The 18,439-nt window shown below is 42.4% G+C and overlaps 1 protein-coding gene across 3 annotated transcripts in view; it reads left to right on the forward strand.

Moving 5' to 3' along the window:
• The window catches only part of brsk2b (BR serine/threonine kinase 2b), a 927,534-nt gene that overhangs the window by 715,493 nt on the left and 193,602 nt on the right, over positions 1-18,439 (forward strand). For all 3 annotated transcript variants that reach the window (XM_070899634.1, XM_070899633.1, XM_070899635.1), the window contains one exon: positions 909-998. In XM_070899634.1, coding sequence (XP_070755735.1) covers positions 909-998 — 90 coding nt within the window. The remainder of the gene's footprint in view (positions 1-908; positions 999-18,439) is intronic.

Genomic DNA, 18,439 nt, shown 5'->3' on the forward strand with positions numbered 1-18,439 from the left:
TGAGTGCAATTGGGTTGTATGTAACAGTCAAGAATTCGGGCCTCCCCAGCATACTGCTATTCAGCTGCTAAGACCCTGTTTAGTATCATGTGGGGGGTGGGGGGGGACCTCTCAAAAGAGCCACCAAGCCCGAACCTTTTCACTCCAATTGGTGCATTGTTTTTAATGGTCTTCAACATCCTACTGAAATTGTTATTCATTTTAGAAAAATTATTTTCATAGTATTTGGTAAAGACTCAGCTGTGAATCACACAGGCTAGAAGATTCAATGTTTGATTCCCTCTCTATGCTGAGTTGATTGATTTCGACAGCCGCTCTGATTGGCCTCAGCGTCCCTCGTGTAGGAAGGAGAAAGTCACCTATGGGGGCCCAGTCTCTGTTGGTATCCTGCGGCTCTCCTAGAAAGTGCACGTGCGTGGATGTATGGTGAGGACAGGATTGGGCTTGACTGTGATGCCTCCCCCTTACCCCAATAACTTGCTGACGCACACTGGCTAGGCTCACACATGAAGAATGGGGACTTGGACAGGGAGCTGCGGGGAACCCAGCAGAATTTAAAGTCTTCAGAAAAGGAGTGTACAATTTAATGATGTTTGCTTCATTATTTATTTTACCAGAACTGCAAACAAGCTTCTCTGGGGAGATTGAAAAGTCTTGCCAATGATTGCATCTAATCAGAGGCTCATTTTCATCACTGGGCCTTATAAATCTTAATGAAATAGAGATGAAATTAATGCAGCTAATAATTATAGGAACTGTGTGAGATTCAGAAAGCGGTCAGGCTAAAAAAAATCATAAATGATGTGCTATACCTGATGCTCTGTGTCTGTGTGGATGAGCATGCTGTGCATATAATGAGAATACAGAGTTCATTAATTTTACCTTCAATTCTCTGCTTCAAATAACAGGTCCAAGTCGTCGGTTCAAAAGAGTGGTGGAAACAATTCAGGTCCAGTTGTTAAGCACACACGACCAGCCTTCCGTGCAACAGTTGTCTGGTAAATATTAAGTTTTCTCTCAAAATGAATAATGTACTAAATAGATGCCATCTTGTATGCTTACAATAACACTCCCAGAGTGATTTCAATATTTACATCATGACATGCCTTATGTCAAGCCTTATGCGTGCAATCTAGAAATCTCCCAGTTTTAACATTCAGTTAATCATCCTGTTAGATCTGTTTGTAATCGCCTGGTAATATTGATTAAATGAAAAGTTTGGCTTTCATAAGTTTTTTCTGCAATTTTCATAATTTTTCATGATTAGAATGTTTTCTCTCCTGTCCTTGATTCCCCATAACTGAATTTGATTGCATTGTTGTTACACTTTGGTCAGTTCACTCAAAACCCCATTTAGAAACTATGAGCTGAGAATTTGCACCTAGAGAGAGGGAAAAGTCTTTCTATGAAGTTAGGTCACAAATATAGACACACGTGCTTTGTAAACTTCAAATAAATCAAAAGCAACATGATAGGATTTGCTGCTGGATTTTCAACTAATACCTGTTTTATTAAAGCAGGAGGTAAATTATCCTAAAGTTTGAAAGATTGTATATTGGTGTGAATTTGTAGCACAATTTGTAAAAAAAAATCTATGAGGAAAGTGAGTAGTAGATACTAAACGAATGGGAGTATGAGGAGGGATTTCAGGATTTGCACAAACCCATGATCAAACAAATGGTCCATTTAAACTGCATATGGCAAAGTTTTTATTATATGGTCACCTCCAGCATTGAACCAAACAGGTTAACAGAAATACATGGTTGTTATGCTGACGTGCTGAAATAATGTATCCTATATCCAAATGCACTGATGTTTTGAAATGCTCATGGTGGGGTTTCAAAGTGGCCACTTAACGGAACCATTTGTAAACATCATACATGTAGTGATGTCATTTTCAACACACTCCTTATTTTAGGGGAATAAATTTCAAACGAAAGTCCTGCAGATGAAGCAGGGTGTGGATAAGTTTGTAATACAGCAAACATCCAGAGAAATCGTTGCTGTTTTATGGTGTACATTGTTTCTGGCTGTTCCGCAAGGCGAAAATTGTGCACAAAGCTCTCCAAACAGCAATACTGTTAATCCAAAGACAAATCCTATTTCCCTCAGCTGGAAGCCTGGTGCTTGCAGCAGCCACGGTCACACCAGTAGCTTAGTCCAAGCACCTGACGCTTTATGTGAACCTTGATGGTTCAAAGCAGTTATTCAGTTCAGGTGATTAGGGGAAAAAAAGCTCTTGCTGTAATTGCAGATTTTTTAGGCCTCTTTCTGTTTTTGTTCTGTGAAAATCTGAATCAGTTTATTTCCTACATAAAATGTTTTGCAAATTTTGCTCAAAAAAGTATAAATAATTTCTTTAAACTTTTCTTTAAGTAAAATTACTTTTTAACATCTACATTTGTAAAATGTATTTGAGATTTACAAAATCTTTATCTCATTCTATTTGGGTGACCTCAAAAATGTGTTACAGATAGTGTTAAATATCGCTTCTTAATGGAAACTAGTCAAACCTTAGCTCATTTGAACGTATCTGCCTCATGCTACTCAAGCGCGATTTCCCTCTGGAATCCTGGGTAACAGTAACGGTGTCTAATCAGAATATTCCAATGCTTCCAGTGCTGTTGAATTCCATCCTTGTGCAATGCCGACCCTATAGCCTCATGATATCTGTGTGCGCGATCATCCCATTCCACATCTTTCAGCTTCTCTCATAAACCATTTTCACTCCTCCTCCTCTCTGCTTATTCTCTCTATTTTGGCGACCACTGGATTGTGTAATCTCATCATCCCTGCAACTACCATCCTCAGGAAGAATGAATTATTTCAATCTAAGAAGATCTGCCATTCAACAGATACAGTTCAAATGGGGTCATGTCCATAAAGAAATATCTTGGGACCTTTTTTTCTCAAAAAAAAATCACCATTTTAGTGCTGACCTAGTATGACTTATTTGTCTACATATTCATGTCTTAGATTATTGGTTTATGCAGTAAAGAAACATGTACCTTTCTCCCCCTGTAATCCAGCAACCTCTCACTGTATGCAGCTGCTGACTGGCAGACTTTCAAAATGTGGTAAGAACCCCACCACCGCGTCAATCACTCTTACCCCATGGAGAGCACTGTGTTATGTCTTTTTAAGTTTTTAGATTGTTTTCGTTTCATTTTGAATCCACGCTTCTGACCATATTTTAGTTCCTTCTGTTGCTGGTGCTGCATGTTGCGATATGTTATAATTAGCCCAACCTGATGCAGCAGTCGCTTGGGTGACTTTGCCTGCTAGATAGGCTTGTGGTGCGTTGCAATGCCTTACTGCTTTTTTTTTGGCAGTGAATGGCAAGACCGCAGCTTTAATAGTCTTTTGAAGATGAGCCTCGATTACTTGATTATTAATGCCTTTTCTGTCAGGCAGCTGCTCACTGATCTAATATTCAGCAATTGCTGTCGCTTTGCTTATGTTCCAATGCACATAATGTTAAATGGAACATCTAACACCCCCCACTGAATTGTGCATGATGACACACAAACTAAAATGCATTTTTTTTGTACACTTATTTTACTAAAGTTTATCCCACCAAATCTTTCCTATATATATATATATATATATTTCTTTATTTAAAAAAAATCATTGCTTTTACAACTGACTTGCAGAACTTTTGCTGTTTTATAGTATATTCATAAATCTGGGCTCCTTTTGCAAATGCTTTTGAAAGTATCAAAACTGTTTAACTTTTTGAGGACTGCAATAGTATTGAAGTTCAGTGTAATGAACCATTGGAGTTGTTCCCCCCCCCTTTTGTGCATGCATTGTATTCACTTTTATGTGGTGTCTGTATTATGAGCTCCCCTAATGGCACAGTTGTGAAATACACTGCCCAGTCAGCCACACACATCAGGAAGGGCCAGGCTCAACCAGGCTCAATCACTGGTGCTGAAATAGCTGTTCTCGGTTGGAATGGTGGTGCGATGCTAAAATGGCCAGCAAAGTGCGAGAGTTAGAGGAGCTATTTCAACGACACATCCAGCGGTAAGAAGATTAGATAACCCAAGTGACATAATCATGCTCAAATAATAATGACACTCAAGTGTCGGTTTCTACCAAGTCTCACTGCTGTCCCTGATTTTACAGTACAGAAATAGGTCATTTGGACCAACAGGTCTATACCCTTGTTCATGCCCCACCCAAGCCTCCTCCCAATTTACTCCATCATCATTTCAACATATCTAACATGATCTATAATATTTGTACTACATGTAGCAAATTACATTTTAAAATTAATATTTTTACAACAAATTGTAAAATAGCTCCCAGCCAAACATGCCAGGTTCTAAAACATTGAACAGTGTGGGACAACCTTTACGCACAGATATGTTGGAGGATCCCTCTAACACTTGTTAATATTTTTACACAGTAATATTGGAGAAAAATGTTGCGGTCCTCAAAAGGTTTTAACAATTTGTCAGAAAGGCTTTATGTCTGAATAAATGTTGTAGCACTTCACAACATTGCAATGAGATTAAACACTGCTGGTAGTTCTCTACAGACTAGCTTCTGCTAGATAATGATTTTAAAGAAAAACATTTGACCCTTTCAATAGCAGAAGCCTATATTTAGGTTTTAAGTCACAGGTTTCTTAAATGTCTTAAACTTCCACTGTCGTCTTTCCCTTGTGCACGTGGAATTGCATTTTGTCAAAATCTCCTTTAAATTCCCGATAATTGTAAAAAAAAAAATTTCAAAAATATTAACAGAAATCTGCTGTAACAAGTAAAAGGAAAATGTACATTCTTGCCTCACAACAATCTTAACTTGGTACTTCAATCGGAGTCTTAGCATTACAACCTGTATATGAACCCAATAAAATGTTTCAATCCACTTTCATAACTTGATCAGTCGGGGGCATAGTCAGGAAGTTACACCAGAAATTAACCCCTTTCCTGCACCTATTTTTCTGATATCTAATTACACCCATATTTCCTACCAATATCATTAGTATACAGCTAAACATAAAAAGGGACGTAAGCAAGGAGAAATCAATCGCCGCCTGAGGAAAGTGAGAACGCACATCATATATTCCTTCCTTAAGTATGAAAATTAAAGTTTCAAGCAATCTAGCTATCATTCATGCACATTAGGCGCGGCATGTTTAAGATCCTGCAATCCTGGAAGCTTTTCCATTTTTAATGTGACTAATGCTGATGCCATAAAAATCCATGAAAAGAAACAGAAAATAAAGTGAGGGTAATTAGATCAAAATTGCCTGAAATATTGCAATTAAACACCAGCAAAATTACATTGTTTCACACTGTGGCTAAAATTGTGGGCAGAATCTTACACCCATTAGGATCCAGCATAATTGCAGGAAATTCCCATGTACAGCTCTTTAGCCTGAAGACTGAGATCTGTTCGGGTCAGCGATCAATAGGTAGGCATAAAAGAGGGAAGAAATTGGGTGTAGCGTAATTACACTTGCACCTGAGTTTTCTCAATCTTTCATGCCGGGTAGTTACTTTACACTCCAATTACATGTGCTTCTGTCTGCAAATACACAGAAGATTCCACCCCTGTGTCTTTAAAACTTCTGAGGCAGAATGCTATTGTTTGGATCTACAAACCCAACACTGTTCACCGTTCCACTGTATTTGCCTCATTCCAGTGGGATTTTAAGTTCTCATCCTGGGAGATTTTTGACAGTTGTGTAAATATGAAGTGATTGTGCTTAAGTTGCACCTTTTGCTTGTTGCTCCGAGTAGTATTGATGGTGATAGTGGAGGAACTGCCTCCCAAACCATCCAGCCCTTCCAATTACTAGTTATTCCTTTCAGCAGTTATGAGGGAAGAGCCTGCAGAAAATAAATGTTTGATTCTTTTTTAAAACAAGTTTTAAATGAAGTACTTGTTTGATGGTTTGAATCTCAGGGAAGAGCAATGTAAACGGAGAATGTCCTTGAGAAGAGCCATTTTTAAGCAGATTCTTAGCAAAATAAACCTGGAAATTCCCGATATGGTGAGTTCCCAATTACAGCTGAACTGTGTAAGAGCAGGAGAGGATGTAAGACATTTCCGCGCAGGGAGGTTGAGTATCTGATGAACCGTTGTTGTATTAGGGTTTGGGTTTGCCCCATGGTGGTATGATTTAGCATGAGAATCCTTGTATCGAACAATTAAACTGTGCTCTGATTTGCCTGCTCTGCCTTGACACTGCAGTAGTGCAACACAAGTCAGCAGAACCCAAATGACTATCAGGATGTCGAACAGTGTAAGTTTGAGTCTCCATCAACAGGCCAAAAGATTCACCCATATAGTAGCTATGTTCACCTGCAGCCAAGCTAAATAAGCTGCACACAGTAGCTACTCCAGAATACTCTGAAATGTGGACATATGTATTCAGGCACATAAATGTGATGTACATGATGAAGCCCAAGGAGTTTACTTGGAAGGCAAGGACTCAACCAGTCACATTTACCTCTGTAAAATGATACAATTAAAACTAAAATAAAATATTAAATCCTCATTGAAAGGATCCCCCCCCCCCCTGCTCCCCAGTAGCCTGGTGGTAAGCCTATTGTGTAGTGTGGCACTGAGTCATACAGACCAGGAAGATTCTACGTTTTAATGCCTGATCTGTGCTAAGCTAGTTGATCTCTGCCTGCACTACAATTGGCATGAGCATTCTTATAGAGAGGGGAATGTAATCAGGATTCATATTCCTGTCTGATATTCAGTAACCCCTTCTGGGAAATGCATGAGTATAGATGCCAGTGAGTGCAGGATTAGACTCAGCTGTGATGCTTCAAGAAGGAAAGAGTTAGATTTATATAGCGCCTTTCATGACTACCGGACATCTCAAAGCGCTTTACAGCCAATTAAGTACTTTTGGAGTGTCGTCACTGTTGTAATGTATGGTCTGTCAGCAGTCACTCTCTAGACTCACACACACAAAATGAGCACATAAACAGGACTCCAGTGGGTAGCTGGCACCAGCTGAACTTTAGGAGAGGAAATATAAGGGGAGAAAGTTGGGGGAAAATGAAAAACACACTGAAAATATTTGGGCTACACCAGACCATAGTGTCCTCTACAATGCTATTTCTGCAGCAGAGAATGTACCATTCAGCACATCGTACATCAAGCCCAGAACCTGCCCTGAGAATTCCCCATCGCAGCAATACCACCCTGTGAACTGGAAACAGAGGACATTAGAAATACAAACGCTGATAGATCAATTATGTAAAGAGAAAACAAGTAATGTTTTGGGAATCAACCCTTTGTTGGAATACTTTCTTTACCACTGTTCATTGACCTGTTGTGTATTTTTAGGATTTTCTATTACTTATTTATTTTTCAACATTTGCAGTTCCTTTTATTTCCACTTTGATACTTAACTGCTCTGAAGCTAAAAGGTTTAAATGTGTACCTTCACAATCTACAAAAGATTTCACAATATTTGATCTATATAAGCTATTCTAGTCAGTTTATTAAATTAATTTTGCTGCATATTATATGTGGAGGTATTTATTTGAAAATATATTGGCCCAGAATTTGCAGTCGGAGGCTTCCCGCGGGGGTCTAAAAATAAACTTACTTTATTTAATAGGATTTTAAATGTTAAAAAAAATGTTAAATGTATTTTTCTGTACTTTAAAAATCTTATACTGATAAATGCAGGCCCACTAAGTTAATATATTGAGGGAGTGGTCTTTCACTTATGAGACTTGAATTAAATCCAGCTTTTATTTACTGAATGAAAATCTCCTCTGACTGTAATGTGTAATGAGTTTGGGGTCATCTCAGTCCAGTTCCTATGAGAACAATCCATGACATAAAACTGTCCCTAATTTGCTGAAAAGCCCCAGCCCAGGATGGCGAGAATAGGAAATCAAAAATAATCATACTGGGCTGAGGTTAAAACTTAGGCACAATATAAAGGTAGAGTAGAAGGAACTTTGCTGTATGGTTATGCTGTAGTACCTTTGATGCTCACAATGGTTTCCCCTATGGGAAAATGTTCCATTCCCCAGCACTATCTTGCCTTGATGAACAGAAAATTCTGAAAAAGAGGTGAAAATTTAAAAATATCATCAATTAATAGTCGACAAATTCCTTATAATCTTACAATCTTTTGATTAGCAAATTGATTATGACACACTCCTGTAAACTTGGTTCCATTCCCCTGCCCCAAACTTAAGCAGCCTGAGCCGTCATCTTAAAACATTATGCATGTATATAACACAGTCTCACAACGCAGCCCAGCAGACTCATGAAGACTGGCACATTGTGTGAAATATAAATGTGGAAGAGAAGCACATGGCGATTGCTCTCTCAAGGCTAGAACGGAAATAAAGGCAGGGTAGAAGTGCTCTGAGATACATTTACCATGCTTATCTTTAGGGTAAGCCATTAAAGATCTAGAGGCATAGAATTCCAGCCTGCCATTGCATCTGCTTCCCTTTGTGCCAGCTTCCTGATCCAGTTAGTAAAACGGCTCATAAATTATGTATGCACAGGAGTAATCCGTGTTCCATAAATAGAACCTCCTACATGTATAAGATTCGAAGGCAGTTTGAATCACAGGGTAAAGAAATGCTTTGTTCTTAAGTATTTCAGTAAATCTTCATTGTATTACAAGATTTAAATTTGCTGTGCCTTAGTGTTAAATACTGATAAAGACCCAATGAACAGCATTGTATCTACCTCTGACAGGGGATTATAAATTGGAGGGTTTCTTATTTGGTTCATTATTCATAATTTATGTGTTCACACATAGCTCCACATTTTATCTGTTTTGTGCAGCAGTTAGTATTACCTATTTGCTTACCGTTTACATGGACTGCACCAGTTGTGCAGATTTCATGTAATCAGGAGCGTTGATAAATTATCACCAAAAAAATCATGGAAATTAAAGGAAATATGCTGCTAAAATCACTGACTTTATCATTGGGTCTTCGTTAAAAGCACATTTGCCTTGGTAACATGTGTACCCAAATCCGTCAAAAATGCGAGTCGATGCATGCGTCCATGCTTACTAATCATTGGGGTTTCTGTCCTGATCCTAGGCAGCAACATTTTCGCAAGAGTCTGCCAGGGAGTATAAGGAAAACTCACCTACATTTTCAAACGTTTCATATACTCCCTCCAGTCAGGCCATAAAATAAACAAAATTTTGCACATAAAGGTTAAGGAGTGCTTTGATCGAAGTTTTCATGATATTAAGGGAAACTAGTAGGGTAGATAGAGAGAAACTATTTCTGCTGGTTGAGGAGTCTAGGACTAGGGGGCATCATCTAAAAATTGGAATCAGACCTTTCAGGAGTGAAATTAGGAAATAATTCTACACACAAAGGGTGGTCGAAGATTGAATACTAGGTCAATTGTTAATTTTAAAACTGAGATTGAAGATTTTTGTTAACCAACGGTACTAAGGGATATGGGGCGAAGGCAGATATATGGAGTTGGGTCACAGATCAGCCATGATCTCTGAATGACAAAACAGGCTCGAAGGGTTAAATGGCCTACTCCTGTTCCTATGTTCCTAAATCATAACACTTGTTTCAAAAACCTGCCCTCTACAGACAGCCTTTGTTTAACAAAGCAACAATAAACATAACCAATTTATGCAAGTTATTCAGTGAAGGTCAGTCTGCACAGAACCCGTGAAATTTTATTTTTTGACAGTGCAAAGACCGTGAAATTTGATCAAAAGTCCTGGGAAAAACATACAGCTTTAGTAATACCCGCAAGATGTTTATTGTAGTTCTTGGCCTGTGTTTATATTTAAACATAAAATCAAGGTAATAATCATTTAGCAGCCTGTCTCTCTGTAAACAGCAAGATGCATCAAAACTGAAATAAATGAAGATTGGGTGCACTCCTCCCCCCATGTATGCACTCAACCAGCTAGTCACTAAAGGCAAATGTATCATAATTATAATCATGATAATCTCTGTGCAGCTAGTAGCAGGACTGGAACATGATACATATTCTTTCCCCTCCCTAGGCATAGCTTAAAAATTGATAAGCCTCAATTGATACATTGTTAGATGGCATAGAGTTGGTCACCACTGGCAATCCATCTCACAGCTCTAAAGGTGAGATCAATACCCAGGCATGGCGCAGAGAAAACTCAAGAGCAATACTCATTTTTCAGTCATTGAAGGAAAATTAGTTACATGTTTTATGATTTATGAGATTTCAATATTTTTTCTACATAATATTGGAATGTATATGGTTGGACTGTAATTGTGATTGGGACCACTTTCTATACAGAGATGCTTTCAGATTAGAAAATGCTTCAGGTAAATGGGGCATGGTGTGTGGGTTTGATGATAAGCTAGGGCAGTGAAGTAGGTTTGGAGGCTTCTTTTACTCAACTTTTGACAAGGTGCTCACTTTCACCTTCAATATTAATGTATTATCCAAGGCAGTAACAGGAAATTGTAATTCTCAGCAAGTTCAGGTCAGTGAAACAGATTTATAGGCTTGTATGGGTTTTCTATGGAGTGGAAAGGGGCTGCCTGAGTGGTTCAGCGAGAGAAACAATGATCGAGTGACTGGAAAATCCAGCAGTGATTGCAGTTTAAAATCCCTCCTGTTCCAGCCTAAGCTGATTTATAATAAGGTCACTGAAGGGGCTGCATTATAGGTAATGATGGCTGGTATGTAGGAAATTCATCATCTGCTTTATGTAAGCTGCAGCATAAACTAAGTCCATCTGGGAGAATGTCTCACAATGACTTTTGCTGATATTATATTTTTATTTCTGACCAAAGAATTTTAAGGTTCTACCAGTCACCAATTGGCCATCTCGTCTGCTTTCAATTTTTGGCAGTTGCATACAGCTGATAAATAAAATGCAGTAATGTCCAATTCTCCCCTCTTCCGCATCCCCGATTTTCACCGCTCCACCATTGGTGGCCGTGCCTTCAGCTGCCTTAGTCCTAAGCTCTGGAATTCCCTCCCTAAACCTCTCTGCCTCTCTACCTCTCTCCTCCTTTAAGACGCTCCCTAAAACCTACCTCTTTGACCAAGCTTTTGGTCACCTGTCCTAATATCTCCTCATGTGGCTTGATGCCAAAGTTTGTTTGATAACACTCCTGTGAAACGCCTTGGGATGCTTTACTATGTTAAAGGTGCTATCGGAATGCATGAGGTGGTTTCCCAGGATTTCCTGGGCCTGAGGTGGCTGCAATCTTACAGCAACCAAGTCTCTCATTCAGGCTGTACCTCTTCTGTTGTTGCATTGGAAACTTGCACTACCTCCTTTAGATCACATGTACATGCATCGATCATTCTTGGCCAGTGCCACTAATAATGGGCACTGATCTATCAGAGATCAGACCTATTAGTCCCATTGAGATTAGTGAGGCACCTGTGTGATGGTTATGTGCAACCCAGCGCTAACCCTTTGAAGGGCATAAGAGACGATATAGTACCCCAGGCCCCCTATGACAGTAGTCTAAGTATCCACGGAAGAAGCGCAGACTGCCATTGGGTTTTGTACCATGAGGCCCTCTACTGCAGATACCTATGAAGCTGGAACACACTTCATGGTGGAAAGCCAAGTTGTGAAACAGTCTTCTAATGTCCTGACCACAATGCTAGTCGTTGACTCCATCAGAACCACCATCTGCAGCACACTGTCTGGCATGGCCCCTGATGTCTGCACCAACACTTGACGCTCTGCAAGCAGCATTCTTTTAAAAGCAGGACAGTCTCTTCAACCAAGCGACTAATAACCTGACCCTCCAGTCAGCTACATCTTCCTCCTCATGTGCCCCTTCTCATATGTGTCCAGCTAGATGCACTAGGGATTTTGTATTCTTCCTCAGTTACTTCTAGAGGAGGAAGAGAAATTACAGTGGTTTTCTGATGCACAGAATTTACATGTTACATTCAGTAGGAGTGGCGTGAGGGTTTCATGATGTGGTTTATTTACATTGACCAGGAACTTCCTCGGAGATACACCTGCTCCAACACCATAACTTCACTGGAAGTGTGGAAGAAACCTTGTTTGTGCACAAAAAGAGGGTTTATATCAGACTTCCAACAAAAAGTAGCTCCAAGGACATTTTTGACCATAATGTGGGGTACAGTAATAGAAGGAAGAAAAGCAGAAATCCATCACAAACCCACAGCTGACCCAAGCCCTTTTACCTCTATCTTGTCTATCCTATATCATTGCCCTCTCCGTTATTAGACTTGTTTCTTCCTCATCATCATCATAGGTGGACCCTCGAACGAGGATGACTTGCTTCCACGAGAGTTTACAGATGTTTCAATGAAGGACCCGATGTTCCAGTCCTGAACTCCAGTTGAGGGGGTGGATGATGCCTGTGCGTGGATTTTTTTAACGTGGTGACCATTGCACATCAGCCACCATAGGGCTTGACAGAGCTAGGCCTTTATCCAGTGACAAGGATTAACCAGGACGACCGAAGACCTGCTCTGCTGCACGGACCTAGTGTGCTCACACATCGCAGTGTGGGCTGGCCCGTGCTGCCCCTGGGCCCTCGGCTCTTCTGGGCCCCGTACCCTCATTCGCCGTACCTTCGCCCACGATGTTCCAGGGCCCAGCGCTCCAGCTCTATTTATAGCCCCGACCTGCGGTGGTGTTCTCACACAGGTCGGGGCGGCCCACAGTCAGTGATACAAGCAGGATAATTCATTAATGAGGCAATATTTTCCCCAAATTAGTTGACACCAGACAACAACTGAGAATTTGGATACATGTAGAAGCTGATTCCATGTCTGCGGATGATGTAGCATGTAGATGTGGAAGTGCCATGAGTCAAGGACAGATCCCTGGGGGATGAGGTGATGGTGTAGGGGTGGGAACAGATTCCACAACTACCAATGCTCAACTATAGTTGGATAGAGAAGAGTGAAACCCAGCAAGGGCATTCCCAGCAAACTGGCCAACAGAGGAGAGACAGTGGAAGAGAACGGTATGGCCGACCATGCTAAATGTGGGAGAGGTTGAGGGGGATGAGGAGGGATAATGCAGTCACATTTGCAGAAAACGCTGTATGCGACTTTGGTTGGGGCCTTTCTGGTGCTTTGGAAGAACTGCATAAAATTACAGCATAGGGGATGGAAGATTCGAGGTTTGGAGGTACTGCCATTTGTTACAGCTCTCTCAAATGTTATGGATCGGTTTGTCCTTGTACAAGAATACAAAAAGTGAGAAGTGTTTTTTATTGCCGTGACGTGTAGTAAAACCCCGATGTCAGCATTTAGCTCATAATGGGTATCATGACAGATGTATTCTCCAAGCAGTTACATTCCATACAAGGTGAAGACATGAAAGGGGTAAAAATATTGAAGAAAATCGTGAGTAATATAGAAAGTGTAGTTGGAAGATGAAAAGAGATTAGAAGGGCTAAAAAAAGTATAAAAAAGGGTTAGTGGATAATATAAAAGGAAATAGTAAGGTCTGTTCTTAGCATATAAAAAGTAAAAGAATAGTTAACAAGAGGATAAGATCACTCGGAGATGAAGGGGGAAATCTAGTTGTGGAGGATGAAGGTATAATGGAGATACTAAGTAAATATTTTGAGTTTGTTTTTACAAATGATGGTGGACGTGAGAACATAGAAGTACAAGAGAATGGTACGGAATAGTTGTTAGCAATAACTATGGAAAAATAATTACTTCTGGAAAAAATCAGCAACTTTCAAGGCTTCTAAATCACTGGGTCATGCTGCCATACATACTAAGAGATATATAAATTGTGCTGCGTCTTTTTTGAAGTAGTGACTGATTGTTCATCCAAATGGAATGTAGCATATATGGATTTTAAGTAAATAGGATGTCTCATGGGAGGCTTGTTGCCAACATTCAGATATGTGGTATCAAAGGAAATATTGCAGCATGTATAGAAAGTTGGTCAACAGATAGGAAACGAAGTGTTGGGGTTAATGGATGTTATACTGATTCTTGGTTGGACTAGATCTAATTTCTCCCTCCTAAATAACACTATCTCCAGTACATTCCTTGCACCAGTTTCCTTTAAAGTTCAACACTTGGGCACTTTATCATGTATGAGCAGAGCCTCCAATGGTCAGTGTGAGTGCTATGTTGCGCACAGCCTCACACACTTACAAGTGCGACTTTACAGGTGAAAGTGGTCTGAGAAGCGATACCCATCAGATTCTGGGGCAGTGAATATTGAAGTGCTAAACTACTTAGGGTTTTTGTGACTGAATTGGCTGCTCTATGCTATGATTTTTAATCATTTTGTGCTACTTTGGGCATAGATTCAATGCAAAGTTTGTAGTATAATACAGGAAAGAACTGTCAGTTAATCCACCAAGCATTTCCAGGATAAAGCTGTGTCTCACTATCTGGACCAGGCTTGTGGCTGCTTCTTTTTGGGTCTACCAAGTAGCAAATGGTTCCCCTTAGAACATAACATAAGAACATAAGAATTAGGAACAGGAGTAGGCCATCTGGCCCCTCGAGCCTGCTCCACCATTCAATAGGATCATGGCTGATCTGGCCGTGGACTCAGCTCCACTTACCCGCCCGCTCCCCATAACCTTTCATTCCCTTATTGGTTAAAAATTTATCTATCTGTGATTTGAATACATTCAATGAGCTAGCCTCAACTGCTTCCTTGGGAAGAGAATTCCATAGATTCACAACCCTCTGGGAGAAGAAATTCCCTCTTAACTCGGTTTTAAATTGGCTCCCCCGTATTTTGAGGCTGTGCCCCCTAGTTCTAGTCTCCCCGACCAGTGGAAACAACCTCTCTGCCTCTATCTTGTCTATACCTTTCATTATCTTAAATGTTTCTATAGGATCACCCCTCATCCTTCTGAACTCCAACGAGTAAAGACCCAGTCTACTCAACCTATCATCATAAGGTAACCCCCTCATCTCCGGAATCAGCCGAGTGAATCGTCTCTGTACCCCCTCCAAAGCTAGTATATCCTTCCTTAAGTAAGCTGACCAAAACTGCACGCAGTACTCCAGGTGCGGCCTCACCAATACCCTGTACAGTTGCAGTAGGACCTCCCTGCTTTTGTACTCCATCCCTCTCGCAATGAAGGCCAACATTCCATTCGCCTTCCTGATTACCTGCTGCACCTGCAAACTAACTTTTTGGGATTCATGCACAAGGACCTCCAGATTCCTCTGCACCGCAGCATGTTGTAATTTCTCCCCATTCAAATAATATTCCCTTTTACTGTTTTTTTTCCCAAGGTGGATGACCTCACACTTTCTGACATTGTATTCCATCTGCCAAACCCCAGCCCATCCGCTTAACCTATCTAAATCTCTTTGCAGCCTCTCTGTGTGTCCTCTACACAACCCGCTTTCCTCAGGTACTGTTCCCAACCTCTCTACAGCCTTTGACCCAATCGATCAGACCATCCTCCAGAAATGTCTCACCTCCATTGTCTAGTTCAGTAGGACTACCCTTGCAGGGTTTCACTTTTATCTATCCAACTGTAGCCATAGCATCTCGAGCAATAGCTTTTCTTCCCGCCCCCTCATTGTTACCACCGGAGTCCACCCCAAGGATCTATCCTTGGCGCTCTCTTCATCATCTACATGCTGCCCCTTGGTGGCATCACCTGCACAGCATCCACATCTCTGCTGACAGCACCTAGCTCCACTTCTCCTCCACCTCTCTTGACCCCTCATTGTCTCTGTGTTCCCAGACTGTTTGTTCAACATCCTGTCTTCGATGAACTGCAATTTTCTCCAGCTAAACATTGATGAGACCGAGCCATCGTCTTCGAACCTTGCCACAAACTCCAAACCCATCCCACCGATTCCACCCCTCTGCCGGCCACTTTCTCAAGCTGAACCAGATTGTTAAACAATCTCGGCGTCCTATGTGACCCAGAGTTGAGTTCCTGACTTCATGTCCACTTCCTCAAAAAGGTCGCCTACTTTCACCTGTGGAACACCACCTGCCTCAGCCAACTCCTGCTGGTTACTTCCAGACACGACTGCTCCAATACTATCCTGGCCAGCCTTGCATGCTCCATACTTCGTAAACTTCAAACAATCCAAAACTCTGCTGCCCACATTCTATCCCGCTTAGCCATCATTCCTGTCTTCTCTGACCCACATTGGCTTCTGGCCCCCCAAATTTAAAATTCTCATTCTCGTATTTAAATTATGATTTTATGGCTTCACCTCTACTTATCTCTTTATGCTCCTCCAGCCCTATAACAATCCTCGCCCCCCCCCCCCCTCCCCATCCCCACCCCCTGAACTCTCTGTTCCTCTGGCACTGCCTCTTGAGTATCCACTATTTCCTTTGTCCCGACCATTAGGGGCCATGCCTTCAGCCTGTTTAGGCCCAACACTCTGCAATTCTCTCCTTAAACTAAATTGTTTCTCCATGTCCCTCCCTTTTAAAGAAATACTTGAATTTATATAGCGCTTTTCACAAACTCAGGACATTGCAAAGTAATTTAGAGCCAGTGAAGTACGTTTTAAAGTTTAGGCTGGAATTTTCCTTACCTTGGGAGGCCCGTTGTGGCCGGTCCTGACCCCGCTGCTGGCTCCATCCCATTGTACAAAATGAACTTGCCTTAATGGGGTCAGTTAAGCCCGCTCAGCGCATTACCCGGCCCAATTAGATGGAGCAGGTCTGGTAACGTCATTCATGACAAATTTTAAGCCGGAATCCTCAAAGGGTCCCTGGCCACATTAAATTTTAAGTTTAATCTAACATGTTGAATCTTTACTGTACAATAATATAATAAGTTATATATGAGTGACAAAGAAATATTTAAAATAATATTAACATTAAGTAATTTACAAATACGATCAGCAACATAATTTAAAAGTACATTGGGAAGTTATTGGATTTTTGGCACAAATCTATAGAATTTTATATCAGTAACTCTTATAAATAAAAGATGTGTGTGTACAGTTATGTCAGTTAAGACATAAAATTAAGCAGATTTTAAATGTAATTGCAAACGATTGGAATTACAATCTTATGCAAGTTCAACAGAAGAACTGCGGAATCCATGACAAACAGGGTAAGTGGTGCTTACAGTGGGCCCAAAATTGGTGGGCATACCGCCCGCGGACCGCCAACATACCTCCCAAAATCGTGAAATTGATCGAAAAATACCAACGTATCGTCCACATACTTCCAGCGGACAATTAATCAGCAACATACCACCGGGTGGTATGCATACTGTCTGCCCATGCACACCACCAACATACCACCCAAAATTGCAAAATTGATGACTTACCTCTGTTATACCGCCAACCCTGCAGATCGCCCAGGAAAAGGTGGTTTTTAAGTCGATCTTCAGTCGGCAGTATGCATCTTCACCTGTGAAAAAAACATTTCTGTCACCGCCCCCCCCCCCGCCCAGTCTCTCCCACCTCCAGTCTCTTTCCCCCCCCCCCTCCACAGCGATCTGTCCCCCCCACAGCGATCTCTTTCCCCCACAGCGATCTGTCCCCGCCCCAGCAATCTGTTCCCCCCCACAACGATCTCTCCCCCCCCCCCACTGCGATCTGTTCCTCCCCAGAGCGATCTGTTCCCCCCCCCCACCGCGATCTCTTCCCCCCCCCACAGTGATCTGTTCCCACCCACAGCGATCTGTCCCCCCCCCCCCCAGCGATCTCTTCCCCCCCACAGCGATCTCTTCCCCCCCACAGCGATCTCTTCCCCCCCACAGCGATCTCTTCCCCCCCACAGCGATCTCTTCCCCCCCACAGCGATCTCTTCCCCCCCACAGCGATCTCTTCCCCCACCCACAGCGATCTGTCCCCCCCCCCCACAGCGATCTGTCCCCCCCCCCACAGCGATCTCTTCCCCCCCACAGCGATCTGTCCCCGCCCAGCGATCTGTTCCCCCCCCACAGCGATCTCTCCCCCCCCCCGCTGCGATCTGTCCCTCCCCAGAGTGATCTGTTCCCCCCCCACCGCGATCTCTTTCCCCCCCCACAGTGATCTGTTCCCACCCACAGCGATCTCTTCCCCCCCACAGCGATCTGACCCCCCCCCCCACAGCGATCTCTTCCCCCCCACAGCGATTTCTTCCCCCCCACAGCGATCTGTCCCCGCCCCAGCGATCTGTTCCCCCCCACCGCGATCTCTTCCCCCCCCCCACAGTGATCTGTTCCCACCCACAGCGATCTGTTCCCCCCCCCCCACAGCGATCTCTTCCCCCCCACAGCGATCTCTTCCCCCCACCGCGATCTCTTCCCCCCCACAGCGATCTCTTCCCCCCACAGCGATCTCTTCCCCCCACAGCGATCTCTTCCCCCCCACAGCGATCTCTTCCCCCCCCACAGCGATCTCTTCCCCCCACAGCGATCTCTTCCCCCCCACAGCGATCTCTTCCCCCACACAGCGATCTCTTCCCCCCCCACAGCGATCTGTCCCCGCCCCAGCGATCTGTTCCCCCCCACAGCGATCTCTCCCCCCCCCCCCAGAGCGATCTGTTCCCCCC

Source organism: Pristiophorus japonicus, chromosome 14 (genome assembly GCF_044704955.1).
Source record: "Pristiophorus japonicus isolate sPriJap1 chromosome 14, sPriJap1.hap1, whole genome shotgun sequence".
Lineage (NCBI taxonomy): Eukaryota > Metazoa > Chordata > Chondrichthyes > Pristiophoridae > Pristiophorus > Pristiophorus japonicus.